This window comes from Vipera ursinii (assembly GCF_947247035.1).
Source record: "Vipera ursinii genome assembly, chromosome: 5".
NCBI lineage: Eukaryota > Metazoa > Chordata > Lepidosauria > Squamata > Viperidae > Vipera > Vipera ursinii.
Window position 1 is genome coordinate 48,604,048 of NC_139518.1, and position 15,773 is coordinate 48,619,820.

Sequence of the window (15,773 nt, forward strand, 5' to 3'; positions counted from 1 at the left end):
GAAAATTCATTGAAGTTATATGAAATTGAGTTTGACACCCCTGTAATATGTGATAAGAGAATTAAAATAAGGTTGATTGTTATTTAAAAAATTAGAACTGTATTTAATTAGAAGTTGTAAATGCAAAAAAAATAACTTTGCATATAAGTCATCTGCAGAGGCTTTATCTTTTCAAAGAAAGGTTGTTACCCAGATCATGCTGTTCAGCTCTTCAATAATAGTCCTGTTGATCAGAACAGCATCTGTGTAATCTGGTATTAAGTGGGTGCCCTCTAGTTCCACTTGCCCTTGTTTAAAAAGGAACTGGACCATCAAATCTAATTGAAATCTCATTTTCTGCTCCCGAAACCTAGAATTAAATAACATTTTAAAAATAATATAACTTATTTTAACATTTTACGAGAATGTTGATCAGAAAACAACCCATCTAGATCATACTATTTATCTAACTATACAGGTAATCCTCAGGTTATGTCCATTCAGTAACTGTTCAAAGTTATGATGGTACTGAAAAAGTCATCTTACAACCAGTTCTCACATTTATAACTGTCACAGTGTTTCTGTCATCACATTATCAAATTCAGGCATTTGGTGAGGACTACCTGCATTGGGGGGAAAAACAGAATTTTTAATCTGATGGGTTCTGTATTCTGAAAGGTACGAATGACCCATAGATGCCTCCTTTTTCAGAGGGCAACTCTTCCATTGTCTGCAATAATGTTGAATAAAGAACATGATTAACAATTATAATGTTTTCTTAGAGTTTCACTCCATAACAAAAAAGTCTGTAATGTATACTATTATGAGATAATATGTATAAGTACAATAATAATGTAATATATGCTTTTATAATATAAAAGAAAAAAGCAAACTTACAAATTGATCTCAGCAAAAACATGGTCAATGTCTTTCCGCAGCTGTTCATCATCTTCAATTCTTTTTTGAAGGAAAGTTTGCATCTCTGCTAGTGTCAGGGCTTTTTGCTTCATCTTTGCAAAAAGGAAAATAACCTTTAGAAATTTAAGATTAATACCACTTTCAAATCACATTAAACTGTCTTTTACATCATTCATTTACACCTAGAGGCTGATGGAATGTTTGAGTCCCATGAAAATAACAAACCACTTTTTGCAAAATAAAAACTAGAAAGGATTTAAAAAGCAGCCACCTGCCTATGCATGACTGGGATGCTGTATGTTTCCCATTAGCTCGGTTCTGAGAGAATTATTTGTTTATATAAAATACAAAGGTCAAATTCAAATTTGATTTTTAAATAATGGAACCTTATACATACTTGCTGTTCACTTTCTACTTTTGCTCGCCTAGCTGCACAAAAGCGTTCCCAGTTGGTGATGTCAAGCCCCTCAGGTCTGTTTTCAGGATTGTCCATTTCATCAATTGCTTTCATTAAATGAGCAAGAGCATCTTGATACATTTTGGCAGAGCCCGGCCGTTCACCATACGGATTTGCAGTATCTGTTTGTACTTTCATCTTCAAAGCCCTTCCATTATTGAACACAACAGGCAAAGAAAAATTTAATGCCTCCTGCGACATGTTACATATACAACAGAAAAAGCTATATATCACTAGTTTCATTTTGTCTTTTTTAAAAAAAAATCTCAGTAGTATGTGTGTATTATAAACTAGCATTTTAAAAAAACTCTATTTATTTGTATTTAATTTCTGATGACGAGTACTGATGATGTTGCCTAGTTTGGGTAATGTAACATCTGCAAGAAAACAAGCAAGCTCGGAGGGCAGTAAGCACCCCTCCTGTCGACGCTGAGCTAAAAATATTCTCCTTTATTATTTTAATTTCTACGTACAGATCAGTAGGAATGTTTGCAGTATTTCTTAATTTAAACAGAGATTATTCAGCTTTATTGTTGTCATTTAGTCAGTATATTGCAGGTGTTCTTTGTGGAGCTTATGTTATTTTGCTCCGTGGTTATACAGCATCTGATATTTTGCTCTGTGGTTGTATAGCATTCCATTTATTTTAAAAAAAATCTTTTAAAAGAAAAAGGAGTGTGGCAGGTCAAAAGAGACACTTTTATGATATCACTAGTAACTGTGGCTACCACCATCTCATTTAACAAAGATTGCTTTATTGGTCTGTTTAGATATTCTTGTCACGTATCTGCTTTAGAACTGAAAAATGAACTAATTCAATAAGCTTCAGTGATTTTCAGTTTTTTTCCAGATACTACCTATACAACTTCAATTTTTTTGCTTTGGAAAGCAATGTCGCTGTAATGGTTCTTATAAGACTATTACTAAGAGGGAATTCACAGACTTTCAGAAAATGATGGAACTAATGAATTTTTTTCTACCTTGGTCGACGTTTATAAAGTTTGAATAGTTGATCTATATAATGAGTTTGAAGATCTGAAAATTCCTTTCTAAAACCACGTTCCATAACCTATTGGTCAGAGAAAAAACAGAAGTCATCCAAGTTTAAAACTATTATACCTATTTCCAGTTCTGTTACACATAATGATTACATTTACAGAAAATAAGAAACTTTAAATTAAGGAATGTTGAATTTTAATTGACATATCCACTTTGCAAAACAGTTGCTGACTTCAAGGTGACATGACAAGATCTTTCCCAAGTCAGCAGCATACATAAGGAATTCAATAAGAACATGTGGTCGCCAGTTTAATCAAAGCCCCCCTGACCCTTTGTCCCTATATGCAACATTGATGCACATACAGAAAAGTCAGTGCTTCAGTTATACTGTTATGAATGCTATCTTCATTTTTGAGCTCCCTTGATACTGTTGTACTTGCTGGCTGCAATATTTTTGTGGGCAGAACAACAGTCAAGATGGGAGTTGTGTGACTGAAGTCCTGTTACTTTCTATGTGTAGCCAACATAGTGGTATATACAAAATGGGCAGAGCTTCAATTGCACAGTCACAGCCAACATCTTGATATTTTGCCATACAGTATATCCCATTTTACAGATGCTGCAGTCTTGCCTTTAGAACTGAAAAATGAACTAATTCAATAAGCTTCAATGATTTTCAGATTCAGATTTTTAAAGTCTGTTCAGAAAAAAAAAATAGAAAAATAAAAAATTCCCCTGACCCTTCAGGGGAATTAAAACAGACACAGTGGATCCCTGCAAGAAGGGATCAAGAAGAGACAACCAGAATGATAGTGGTTCTCACTGATTTCAGGAAAGAAAGAAATGTCTGCTTAGCTGTACAGTAGGCTTTTTATCAGAAGAAAGCATCCATGCTGTGACAAAACAATCTCCAAGGCTATTACGTCCATTAAAGATGAGCAATTGCTTCAATATTTAAATAAAATACCCACACAAATTATCTCAAATTGAACTGGCATTTGTTAATTATCTATCTTAGTCTAATCCATTAATCAAGTTCAATAAGCTTCAATAGTTCAATAACCTTAAATGCTACAGCTTCAGATGAAAAGCTGTGAATCTAGAGCAGTGTTTCTCAACCTTGGCAGCTTGAATTCCTTAGCTTGAAAATGTGTGGCTAAGGAATTCTGGAAGTTGAATTCCATAAATCTTCAATTTTCCAAGGTTGAAAAACACTGATCCAAAGTTTAAATTCTTACTTTGTCTTCAGCAATTAATATATCGTAGGCTTCTCTAAAAGCATCCACTTCTGTTTTAGCTGCCTTTACTGCTTCACTGGATATTACCTAGCAAAATAAACAAAGGCGGATATGATTGCTTGTCATTGGAATGTAAGGTATTAAATTATGTTAGCACAATTGGACTGGTGATTGTATACAGGAACTCTGTTCCCCACCTTGGACTATCTTTACTGAATTCAGCATGTTCCTGGCATCAGTCAGAAATGTGAGACACTTTCTTAATCACATGGAAAACTACAGACAAGCAAAACATATTTTATCTTAGCAGTATGCAAACTTTTGTGAAATGTAATGGATATTTATGAAGAATTATTGATAATATTTTCAAGAAGATGAGGGAATGTTATGGGAAAACTGTTGAGTGGGCCACTTTGATTCCAAAAGGGCAGGTATCATGAGAAATAAATACTTTGTCAACATTCCCCCCACCCCAGCTCAGATGCTCTTGCCTTTTCCTTCCTTTTTTTATTAAGATGGTGATGGAGTGCAGCTTCTCTTGAGGTCAGCTCTTCATCCAGAAGCAGTGAGTAGATGAGGTTAGTTATTTTAAGTTCTTCCTAATAAAAGGTTTGAAAAGGGAACAATAAGGCTGCTGTTTATATTGAAGCAAGTATGATAAATATCATTCAAGCTCACCTGATATATAACCATTTCACAGTGGACTTTTTTGTCAAAGAGCCTGTTCAGGATTTCATCAAATCCTTGAGTACTTTCCTGAATTGAACCCTGAAGCTTTCTCAGTTCAGTTTCTAGAATCTGTGGAAGGAAAAGGTGCAGTGTCTCTATGTGACAATATTAATGGCATATAAAAATAATATGTAAGAAATGTTTAGCACCTTTTTAATTTAATACCAAGAATTTAATATCAGGTTATTAATAACTTAAAAGAAAACCCCCTTCATCAAAACTCAGGTTTGTAAATATATTTTGTTAATTTCATGACATTAAGAAAAACTTAAGAGAAAAGCTACCCTTATTTCTGTGAATTGGTCCACTAGTTTCTTGTGAACTGTACACTATAAAAGAATAGCATTCAGAAAATAATAAAAGTAAACAACTACGGTGGCATGCTGCTGACATCTATGGAATAAAAAGAAATTAAACTGAATACAGGAAAACTGGCATGATCTCTTTGTCTTATGAGGGAAAGTGAAGACTGCCTGTTGTGGCCCCAAACGCCGAGACTGTCCTACCCGAGGAAGAGGACTCTGAGGATGATAGGGAGGAACTGGCAAGGCCTCCTTCTCCGGGACCCTCCCCTCTGGCAAGGCCTCCGTCTCCATCTGAAGGCCGACAGGAGCAGCCTGTGAGTAGCCAGGCTGGGAGTGAGCCAGAGCAGCTGCAGCAGAGTGAGCCAGAGCATCTGCAGCAGATGGAGAGCAGCGGAGATGAATCATGGCTAGATCCCCGAGAATGGCACAGAGCCAAGCGTATATAGCAGCGTAGGAAGAGTAGGAGGGTCAGGGATTAGCTGAGTCACTGAGCCACACCCCACAAGGTACAAAAGGGGGTGTGGCTGCTCTCAGGACTTTGTGATGAACAATAATTTAATCAACTTTTGGTCACATCTTTGGAAGTCTGTCGGATTTATTACTTGTTTGAAACCCTGGCCTGAATTCTTGACAACACTTCTGTACTTCTGTTTCTGGACTGTTTGCTTGGACTCATTTTGAGTAATTGTTTGGAAGTTATCTCATTCCAGCTGACGCTTGAGGTAAGGAGCCTATTTTGGCTGACTGTTTGTATTTGGCTGCCAAGGCCTTATCAGAAGGCAATTACTAAAGCCTGAGGAATTAACCCTTGCTAGTCGTGCCTGCTTGTCTGTCTGTTTGTACTCCAGAGGGGTGGGACAGAACACTGCCTCATTCATGCTTAAGACATATAATTCATTCCTATTTAAAATTTTGAATATAAAATGTGATTATTTCTAAATCTGACAATGGAATATTTGGAAAAGAGATTACATTGGTCATATTTGACTATCTATGTTTGATTTAAAAAGTGTTCCAGTCTTTAATGAAAAAGAGCTTAATAATCTTTCTTTGTATCTGTTTACCTTTCGATGTTTTTCTCTTTCTTCATTCAGTTCTTTAACCTTCTTTTCATATTCCTTATATATTTTTTTTTCTTCTTCACTCCAAAGGGTTTCTTCTTTTGATGCAAATGGAGGTGGTGGAATCTCCTAAGTTTATCGAAGAAAGCACACCGTATCAGAAACAACAGTGGACATTGGATATTTGCAAAAACCAAAAGTTTTAATTAAGTTAAATCTTAATTTAATTTAATTTAATTAAGTTCCAGAATGTATTTTCTGATGCATCCATCTTCTATGTAATATGAGAATAACATACTTTCCAATCTCTCTTTGGTATCTGTTGAACCCTATGGAAAGCCAATTTTTAATAGTTAAGTGAGATATGGGAACTTGTTTAAAATAACTTTGAAAATAAATGTTTGAAACCTTTAAAATTTTCGGTTCTTTGCATTTTGAACAAACCCCAGTTAGCTAGATTGACAGAGCCATGGAATCAGAGTGTGAAATCTCTCATATACTGTACTTTGTGATACAATTGGTTCTAATGATACTTTGGAAGTACATTGCTGAGTATCTGCTCTTATAACTCCCACAATACTTAAGGAGCAGGTTAATCAGCTGCTTCTTCTGAGGAAGCAAGTAATAATGGACATGTTTTTTGTTCTTCAGTATTGTTACATGTTCAACACAGGATATTTCTGATATATTTGCTGCTATGAATGGCATGTGGCAATTGCAGCTTTTGAAATGTTATGGATGATTTAGGAATAGTGATGATGATGGTGGACATGTGGCCCCAATCCTTTGTCTCCCAAAACTTCCTCTGTTGATTATAGTTCTTAAAATGTTGTAGTTTATATGATTAACTTTTTCTTTGGAGTTTCTACCACTATGCAATTAGCCCAAATTTCTACAGCAGCAGGAAAAAAAACGAAGTCAAAGAGTTAACTTATAATTTGAACTGTGCAGGCATTGAGATAAGGTTAAGATACTCACAGCTATGTTCTTCTGAAGGTAACTGAAGGACATACAGTAGATATCCAACTGCTTTAACTGTTTGTCTGGAAGGAGTGGGTTGCACGTATTTCCTAAACTATTGGGAATTGTTTCCTCCTTTCTGTGAGTTCCGTGTCTTATGATCTTTACTCTTTCTAATTGATAATTTCTGTTGATTTTTTTTATTTTTTATTCATTTATTGTATTATTAGTTTGTAGGTAACAACGTGTATACTTATACATGTGGACACCTGTGGATGGCATGCTTGTAAATTTAACATTTATTGCGTGGTTTAATAACTCTGTTGCCTGCATACTGAAATTTTTATTTTGATTTCTGAATGTGAAAACTCAGCAATCTTTCCCTCATTCTTTGTCTTTCAGCAGCATTTTTCTGTAAGTCTTCTTGTCTATTATCTTCCTCCTTGCCTGCCTACTAGTCTACCTAAATTTTTCAACTGCACCTCTCTGGATCAGAGATAACCTTTTTGGAAAAGCACTGATTATATTATATTAGTTGGTAATCACATGAAATCTTTATGATTTAATAGAAACATAACTCACCATCTTCAAAATATCTTCCTTTTTTATTTCAAGGACTCCATTCATCATGTCCATGAGGCCACGTTCTCTTGCATTGTCACTCTGAAGAATGGCAGAATAAAAGATCAGATAAAGAGCAGATAAAGGGTCAAGCTAGAAAAACTGTGGGAAATAAGGCACCGTGTCATCAGGCTACCTGAGCAGCAAGTCGTCTTTTATATTCAATCCGAGCCATAATTTTGTTTTTTGCCTTCTGCACTGGGGTTAAGTACATTTCTACTTTGATCTATGGGAACAAAAGATGAGGTTTAGCTTCTTCTATGAGCAAGTAATTCACTTTTTTTCCTAACAAACTCCCCAGCTACAATTTCCTTTAAATTTTTACTTCATAACAAACATGGAATTTTTCAATCTGTGAGTACCCTACAAGATTTAAACATTGGAATTCTACAATGAGAGTGCATATTTAAGATTGTATTATAAATTAATAACTGTGCTACCCTGGTTTAAAGGTTTTTACACATGAGGTACCACTATTATACATTGGTGTAGTTGGAAAGAAAAGTGTGTTGTTATCTTAATAATAGTTTTTATCTGAACCACATAAATGCATTCCATGTGTAATGTTTTTACTTTACTTTTCTGTCTAAGTAGGCAATTGGCACCTCATAAGATTAAAAACCAAGATACAAAATATTAAAAAACATAACAAAAACAATCAGTTTAAATAGATAGCTCTATGCTCTTTACATTTAAAACAATTTGTACTCAATCCCATGAGTAGGATTCAAGTTAGATGACATACTTAGTATTGCTATATATCTTTATTCTGTATATCAAGTGAGAAGCATTGGGAATCTCAAATACCTGACCTCAGATTCTTGAACCACCAGTGCTCGCTCTGGTTTCTCATTATCTGTAAGAGTTGGCACCCAGATTTCTTCTTTAATATCAAGCTGGTTCAAGATCTGTGATATTCTTATGTTCTTCTCTTTCACACGTGAAATTTCCACCTCTTTCATTCGTGCAACTGAATCAAACTCCTTATTGAAAGCACTCTTCACATTATAGATAATATCCTGAAATATCAAGGATATCATGGAAATATTACAAGCAAATAGCATGTAGTAATATTGCTTAAGTGACCTTAAGTAGTTTAAAACTGCTTGCAATTCTGACCACTTGTCTCTAAAAATTCTATATTGATTTCATTGCTTTTGCTTAGAACCATTGGTTGGAAAGATAAAATTATATAAGATTCAGTTTTAAAGTTGTGTTCATATCTAATAATAAGATGGGATAATTTTTAAACTTGGTTCTTGCATAATAATCATAAAGGATGCTAAGCCAAACCCACTTAAGTTGGGTTTGACATTATGTGTGACTACAAATTCAGCTATCGATAGATTATATTAGGTTAGAACAGATCAAGACTATGTTCACTTTTTCAACCATGGCTTCTTGAATAAGCCAAAGTGACTGGATTCACAAAGTTATAGTCTTATACTGCTTGAAGTATAACTGATTAAACACCTCTGAAGATCACTTTTAAGTAGTCTGAATTGAGATGAGTCAGCACTGCTTCTCTGGTGATGCTGCTGTTTTGAAATGGCCTCCCCTTGGAGATCAGACTCACATCCTTCCTACAAACCTTTAGGAAGTTGTTAAAAAACAAACTACTCCACAAGGCATTTTCTTGATTTAAACCACTGCACCATCCTTAATACTTTATTTGCTTTTATTTTCATTGTCATTTACCATGGATATTTTAATTATTATATGGTGTATATTTTGTAAGCCACAAAGAGCTGGTTGCTTGCAATGGGAAATAACTTTACTAAACAAACAAACAAATAACTATAGGTGATAAACACGAGAGGAGAAATGTTGTCACATCATGCTGCCTATAAAAGAATAGGGTGAGGTGGGAATACTGAATTACTTAAGTATGATTTTGTCTTTGTTTAGAACATATTCCCAATCCAAGATGCTAATTTTGTGAATGCAGCCCAAAATTATTTCTGAAAGACTGATCAGATCTTTAATAAAAGCTCAGAAAAACATTTACATTTTCCTATTTATACTTCGAAATGTTTTTTTTGCAATTCAAAGCCTTGCACTTTTTCTAACAGAAATTGATTAATAGCAAACAAAGAAGTCTTTAGGGAGAGTCTTTGAAGATACCATTCTTGATATAAGGTAAAGGTAAAGGTTCCCCTGCACATGTGTGCTAGTCGTTTCCGACTCTAGGGGCTGGTGCTCATCTCCGTTTCAAAGCCGAAGAGCCAGCGCTTGTCCGAGGACGTCTCCATGGTCATGTGGCCAGCATGACTAGACACCAAAGGAACGCTGTTACCGTCCCACCGGAGTGGTCCCTATTATTCTACTTGCATTTTTATGTGCTTTCAAACTGCTAAGTTGGCAGAAGCTGGGATGAGTAACAGGCACTCACTCTGTTACGCGACACTCGGGATTCGACCCGCCAAACTGCTGATCTTCTGATCGACAAGCTCAGCGTCCTAACCCACTGAGCCACCGTGTCCCTTATTCTTGATATAGCAGATTGCTAATTGTCAGTGACACTTTCTTTTAATGATACCCTGACAAGTGGAATGCTCCATGTTTTGTGATATGCCAGATGTCATTTTAGGCTTTTTGTTTATTTTTTATGTTGATTTTGTCTGTTTATATCTCTTCTTAATATTCATCTTTTATTTGATTATTGAAAACTGTTTTCGGATTTTTATATAAACATACATGATATATAAACATCATAGTAAGCAAATTAATAATGACTTGCTTTTATTGTTTTCTGAAATAGAAGTAATATTCTAATCACAGAGTGCAACGAATTTAAGAGCTGCATTGTAAAATAGGCCCATATGAGCCTCTTGTTAATAAATAAATATTAACTACTGTAGGTTCTCAAGGGTATTACAATAGTTTACAAATGCTTCTGGGTATTTTAGCTGTAATTCCTTAAATTTAAGAGAATTTACTTCATAGGCCCTGTCCCTACTGATGTTGCTCACTTCCTGCAGACAGTCATATTTTGAACACATATTTCTGCAGAAGAGATGACATATATCATTGTACATGTGAAGCTTTCTCTCCTGAAAACATGACATGGACATCCAAACATGGCATCATACAAATTCCATACTTAAATATGATTTGTTTAAAACCAATTTATAGCTACCTGGACTTATTGCTCAGTTATTCTTGCTATAAGCTACAGAATGCTTTACAAGAGCAGTTCTGCCTACGTATAGTGGAAGAAACAAACAGAAATGACAAAGTTACCCGTAGCAATATAATTTGACTTATTTTCTCTTCTCTCGTGTGCAGTTCCAGCTGGCTATATAAAAGGGATGTGTTCCCACCATACATTGCACTCAGACTCCCAACCAGAGCATCTATTTTTTCTTCTTCTTCTTCTGTCTTCTCCCCTTCCTCTTTAACGACTGAAGGTTGGGCATCAAATTCCACAATCTTCTTTCGAAGCTGGATAATATATACATATATATATATTGCATAATCATTACTAATACCATAAACTGTAAATTTTGTAGAAAACATTTCTCTCACATATTTCAAGACCCAGAAGCCCAAACAATGCAATACTATAAATTTAGTACATAGGCTAGCAGCAAATTCAGGATGTCAGAACCAATAAGAGCAGCACCAGAGAAGGATATTGAATAAAAAAACTTTATATGAAAGATTACTAACCTTCTTGTTCTTTAAATCTTATGGCATTTCAGTTATCAGATCATATATCTGCCATTTTAGGTAGTGTTAATTTAATATTCAGGGAAGCAGGGAAGCATGGTCTTTTCAGTGGGATTCTACATGTCCTAGAATCCATACATACTATGTTTGTTTTTTGTTTATATAATATTTTATCATTATACCATGGATTTTTATGCTTAATATATATTTCTCTTATATATTTATCTTTTGGAGGCATTTTCCATTATGTGAATAATGTACATGAATTACCTGGCCATTATTCAAAAAACATGGAATGTTTTATGAGCTAGGCTCTAGATAAGGGGGAGGTAATCTTGGTTCTTTTATGACTTGTGGACTTCAATACCCAGAATTCCTGGATCAGCATGGCTAGTTCAGGAATTCTGGGAGTTGAAGTCCACAAATCATAAAAGAGCCAGGGCTGCCTACCCCTGCTCTAGATGAATAATCTGCCTGAACCATTAGAGCATGGCAATAGTTAAGAGAAAAACTGGAATGTTAGAATCATCAGACAATATAAACATGGCAATGAAAAATATTTTTCCATCTTTAGAAAAAAAGAAGACTCTACCTTCATATCTATTGATTCAATCTTCTTTAAATATAAAACTCTTTCCAACATTTGTTTTTCTTCTGGACTTCGCTGTTTCATTGGATAATTCTGAACTTCAGAAGAAGAATGGAAAGTCTTTGGAAAGAAAAAAATTGAAAGTATGATTTGTGCTGTTTCCAAATACAATATTTAATATAGTTTCAATTTACAAAAGCTTCATGTTATACTATTAGAGGTGTACTATTGTACTATTAATTGTTTCTTTTCTTTTTAAAGTCACCTTCTACTAAATAGTAGGATGTTCTCCCATATGAATCAGTCTCAAGATGCTTTTCCTGATTGGGTAATAGTTTTGGATACATTAGTTGGTTATTACATTATTGGTTAACAATAACAATTGGGATTAAGAACTCCGTCAGTTACAAAGTACATCATCATGTAATGCAATGACTTATAATAATGATTCCAGCAGTTCCATTGTGGTCATTAGGCAAATCTTGCATGTTTGTTAGGTGCAATGTCATAGGGGTAACCATTTGCTGTTTAGAAGCTGCCAGTGAAGATCACAAATGGTGATCATGACAGATGCTGCAACTATCATAATTGTAAAGCCATGCTAAGCACTCAAATTATGATCACATGGCCATGGGGATGCTGCAAAGGCTGGAGCTTTGTGGAACAGCAGTAAGTCTCCTTATTTAGCACCACCATAACTTTAAACAGTTGCCAAACCAAGGACTACCTGCAGTATTTTCCTAGATTTTAATTAATTTAAGCATTGCTTGGCTTTTAGTTACAGCGGGGTAAAAGTGAGAAAGAAAAAAAAATACCTTAATTGAACGTCCTTTAACCAACATGGTATCCCAACACTCTCTTTTGATCATCTCACGTAAATAGCAATTGGCTAGATTTTCCATCTCTATATCCTTCCTTACCTTTATCATAAAAAAGAAAACAAATGAGGATCAAAAATCCATTGGGTTTATATATCACTCATGTTAACCCTGCACTCATGTAAATCGTGTAATGTATAATATTAATCAAAATCTTATGTATCAGAAAAATCCTTGAAAACACCCATAGATTTAAACATCTGTCACTTGGATTATGTTGATAGAATAAATGTCAGTTTGGAAACTGTAAATAAAGTAAAGAAAAGCTTTATTCATCAATATCAGTGGCATTTATATGTGTAAATCTTTAAGTGTCCTTTCTATAATGAAGCAAAAATTGTACAATTGTGACCGACAAGGACAATTTTCCTTTCTTGGATTCTACAGCTGTAGAAGAAAATACAAAAATGAAGGCAGAAATAAATAAACCAGTTCCTTAGGATAACCCCATTCCAACTTCTGATTTGTTTATTTATTTGAATAGTGAAGTTATTTGATCTTTATAAATATGTAAATCTAGCCCTAAGGCATAATACATACTGTATAATTCTGATCAACTTTCAGCATTCTAGAATTCTTCTCATTCTCTATACAATGTTTTCTTTTTGGTTTAGAGCAAATAAAAGTAAATTGAATCCCAACAAGTTGACCATACCCTTTCTACTTCTGAAGCACTGTGTGTTTGCTGTTTCTCTTGTTCTTCTACATCCAGATTGAATTCCTGTTGGTCCAGTTTCTCAATTTTAGGTGCAACTGAATTTTCAAGCATCATTTCTTGAATCTATTTTTGTAAGGATACAGAAATTAATATTGAGGGAAGTATGTATTTATAAAGAGATGGAGAATCTATGATTATCCTGTATGTTTGAAGTATAATCACAATATGTAAGTTTTAATAATAATAATAATAAATCACTAGCCATCCTAAGTTTAATGTGAGTGGAAATGCAAACCATTGGACATCATTAAGAAGAGACAAGGAATATGGCTAATATGTCTCCAAATATTTGAAAGACTGCATTTTCATATAGTTATCCCTGCCAGTACTACCTTTTTCAGCAACCACGCAAAGCACATTGTATTTTTAAACACAACAGGTCCATTTCATATCAGGAAAGTAATGGAAATTCTGAATCCATAAAAATATACGATAATCATTTGCACTGTGAATTAAATCTAGTGTAGTCATTGCCAAGAACAAGGGACTCTAACATGAAGATTGCTAGTTTAGATTGACAGAACCAATCTAAACAATAAGCAGTTATTCCACACAACAGCAATTTGGCTTTATAAACTAATCATTTTCAGTAGCCACAAAATAACTATCTTTAGTTTGAAGGACTGCAATAGTTCTTTTGCAAACTATTATCTAATTCCCAATAAGTAGGAAATTAAGCGTACATCTGAAAATAAGCACCTGAGGCCTAAATCAGGATAAGAGATACGTTGTCTTTGAGAGCTAGACATCTCTCCAACCAATATTAAAACTGGTTTTTTTTTTAGGTTGAAATATCAACAAATGACCAACTTTTACAAGATTCTGCCATTGTGGTATGAGATCATAGAAAAATCTCATAAAATTTTGCAACTTTAAATATATCAAATGATTTTTTTTCCCTGAAAAAGGCTCCAAAACATATTCGTTTACATGGTGACTGAAAGGGCTGTTTTCTCTGCAAATTTCTACTAGGTGCAAGTTAACTTTTGTTATAGTTATTAGACATGGTTTGTATGATGTTTTACTATCTTGCATTAAGTATCAAATAAAAATGACAATGTTTAGTTAGAACACCTTTCTAACTCTTACATTTTTAGAGTTATAATATTATAAAATTGAAATGGGTGGTTTAGGCCACTGAATCCAAAACACTGCTCAGTACAGAAATCCAAATTAAAGCACTTCCAACAGAATGAATTCAGTGATTAGTTGTGGCTAGTCTGCTCTCAACTGTCCTTCATATACAGCTGAAGTGGTATTGATGTTTCGCCAACTAAAAATGAAGGATTTCAAGATGCATACAAAAGTTCCCTATTATCTTTTCAGATAAAGAATTTGGCTATTTACATTCAACCAACATATTTGTGGAGTTCCATTACGTGAATCCTAAGCAAGTTATTACCACTGAGGATCTTACCTTGTTTGGGTAGTGAAACGTCTGCAAGCAAAACAAGCAAGCTTAGAGAGCACCAAGGACCCCTCATAAAAAAAGTTACGGCTATTTGGCAAGGGGAAAACAAAGGATTTTAAGACTGCATAAAAGCCACAATCATATAAGCTGTGTCATGAAAGTAAGCGTGAAAAACATAAAAGTAACACCACTTCTGGAAGCAAACTGGTGATTTATCAATGCACACCTTTTTACGAAGCGCTTTAATTCCTTGTTTTAGTTCTCTTCTCTTTTCAGCAAAACGGTCAGTTTCATCCTTGATTGCCTGAAATGTCACAAGAAACAGAGGAATGGAAACTGCAATTTTTTGACATACAAAGCAAAACAAGGTAGACGAGCATTAAAATGTGAAAACTATGGTTTGTAAAGTTGAAAAAAAAAACAACTACTATCCCTTGCTAGCTCTTTTCCCCATATTAAGATTCAGTAGTACTGGTACAAAACCTGAAAAAAAATAGCAGATCCATTGACCTATAAAAGTTCAAGCATTAATTTTGTTTGGGGCTAAATTTAATTTAATCTATTTTTAACTTTTGTATGTCATATTTTATTTGCCCTGTACACCGCCCTGAGTCCCTCAGGAGAAGGGCGGTATATAAATCTAATAAAATAAATAAATAAATAAATAAATTAAGCCTCCATATTTTATGAAGAATTCTGTGCTATTTCTAGTTTGGACTGCAAAAATTCTAAGGAACAACTAGAATATTTACTCAGAAAAAGATTTAGTTTACACATCCAGTACCTCATCCAAAAAACCATGCATTCTTAGAGAAGGAATTAGCAATGAACTAGGATCCACTGTCTGCTTCGTTTTCCTATTCCTTCGAAAATGTCTATATCTCAGTACAGGTAGACCTCGACTTACGACAATTCATTTAGTGACCATTTGAAGTTACAACAGCACTGAAAAATGTGACTTAGTTTAAGGAAGAGAAGGACGAGGGGTGACATGATAGTAGTGTTCCAATATCTCAGGGGTTTCCACAGAGAAGAGGGAATCAAGCTATTCTCCAAAGCACCTGAAAGCAGGACAAGAAGCAATGGATGGAAACTAATCAAGGAGAGAAGCAACCTAGAACTAAGGAGAAACTTCCTGACAGTTAGAACAATTAACCAGTGGAACAACCTGCCTCCAGAAGTGGTGAATGCTCCGACACTGGATGTTTTTAAGAAGAGACTGGATAGCCATTTGAAAT

At 34.6% G+C, this 15,773-nt stretch overlaps 1 protein-coding gene across 1 annotated transcript in view; it reads right to left on the reverse strand.

Moving 5' to 3' along the window:
- The window catches only part of CFAP43 (cilia and flagella associated protein 43), a gene marked incomplete at its 5' end in the record, with an annotated part of 63,916 nt that overhangs the window by 10,854 nt on the left and 37,289 nt on the right, over positions 1 to 15,773 (reverse strand). The window contains 16 exon segments of the mRNA XM_083363294.1: positions 190 to 349; positions 877 to 989; positions 1,295 to 1,502; positions 2,335 to 2,423; positions 3,592 to 3,678; positions 4,083 to 4,190; positions 4,270 to 4,389; positions 5,690 to 5,815; positions 7,229 to 7,309; positions 7,404 to 7,493; positions 8,080 to 8,286; positions 10,511 to 10,711; positions 11,532 to 11,648; positions 12,344 to 12,448; positions 13,062 to 13,187; positions 14,762 to 14,839. Of these exon segments, the coding sequence (XP_083219420.1) occupies positions 190 to 349; positions 877 to 989; positions 1,295 to 1,502; positions 2,335 to 2,423; positions 3,592 to 3,678; positions 4,083 to 4,190; positions 4,270 to 4,389; positions 5,690 to 5,815; positions 7,229 to 7,309; positions 7,404 to 7,493; positions 8,080 to 8,286; positions 10,511 to 10,711; positions 11,532 to 11,648; positions 12,344 to 12,448; positions 13,062 to 13,187; positions 14,762 to 14,839 (2,016 nt within the window).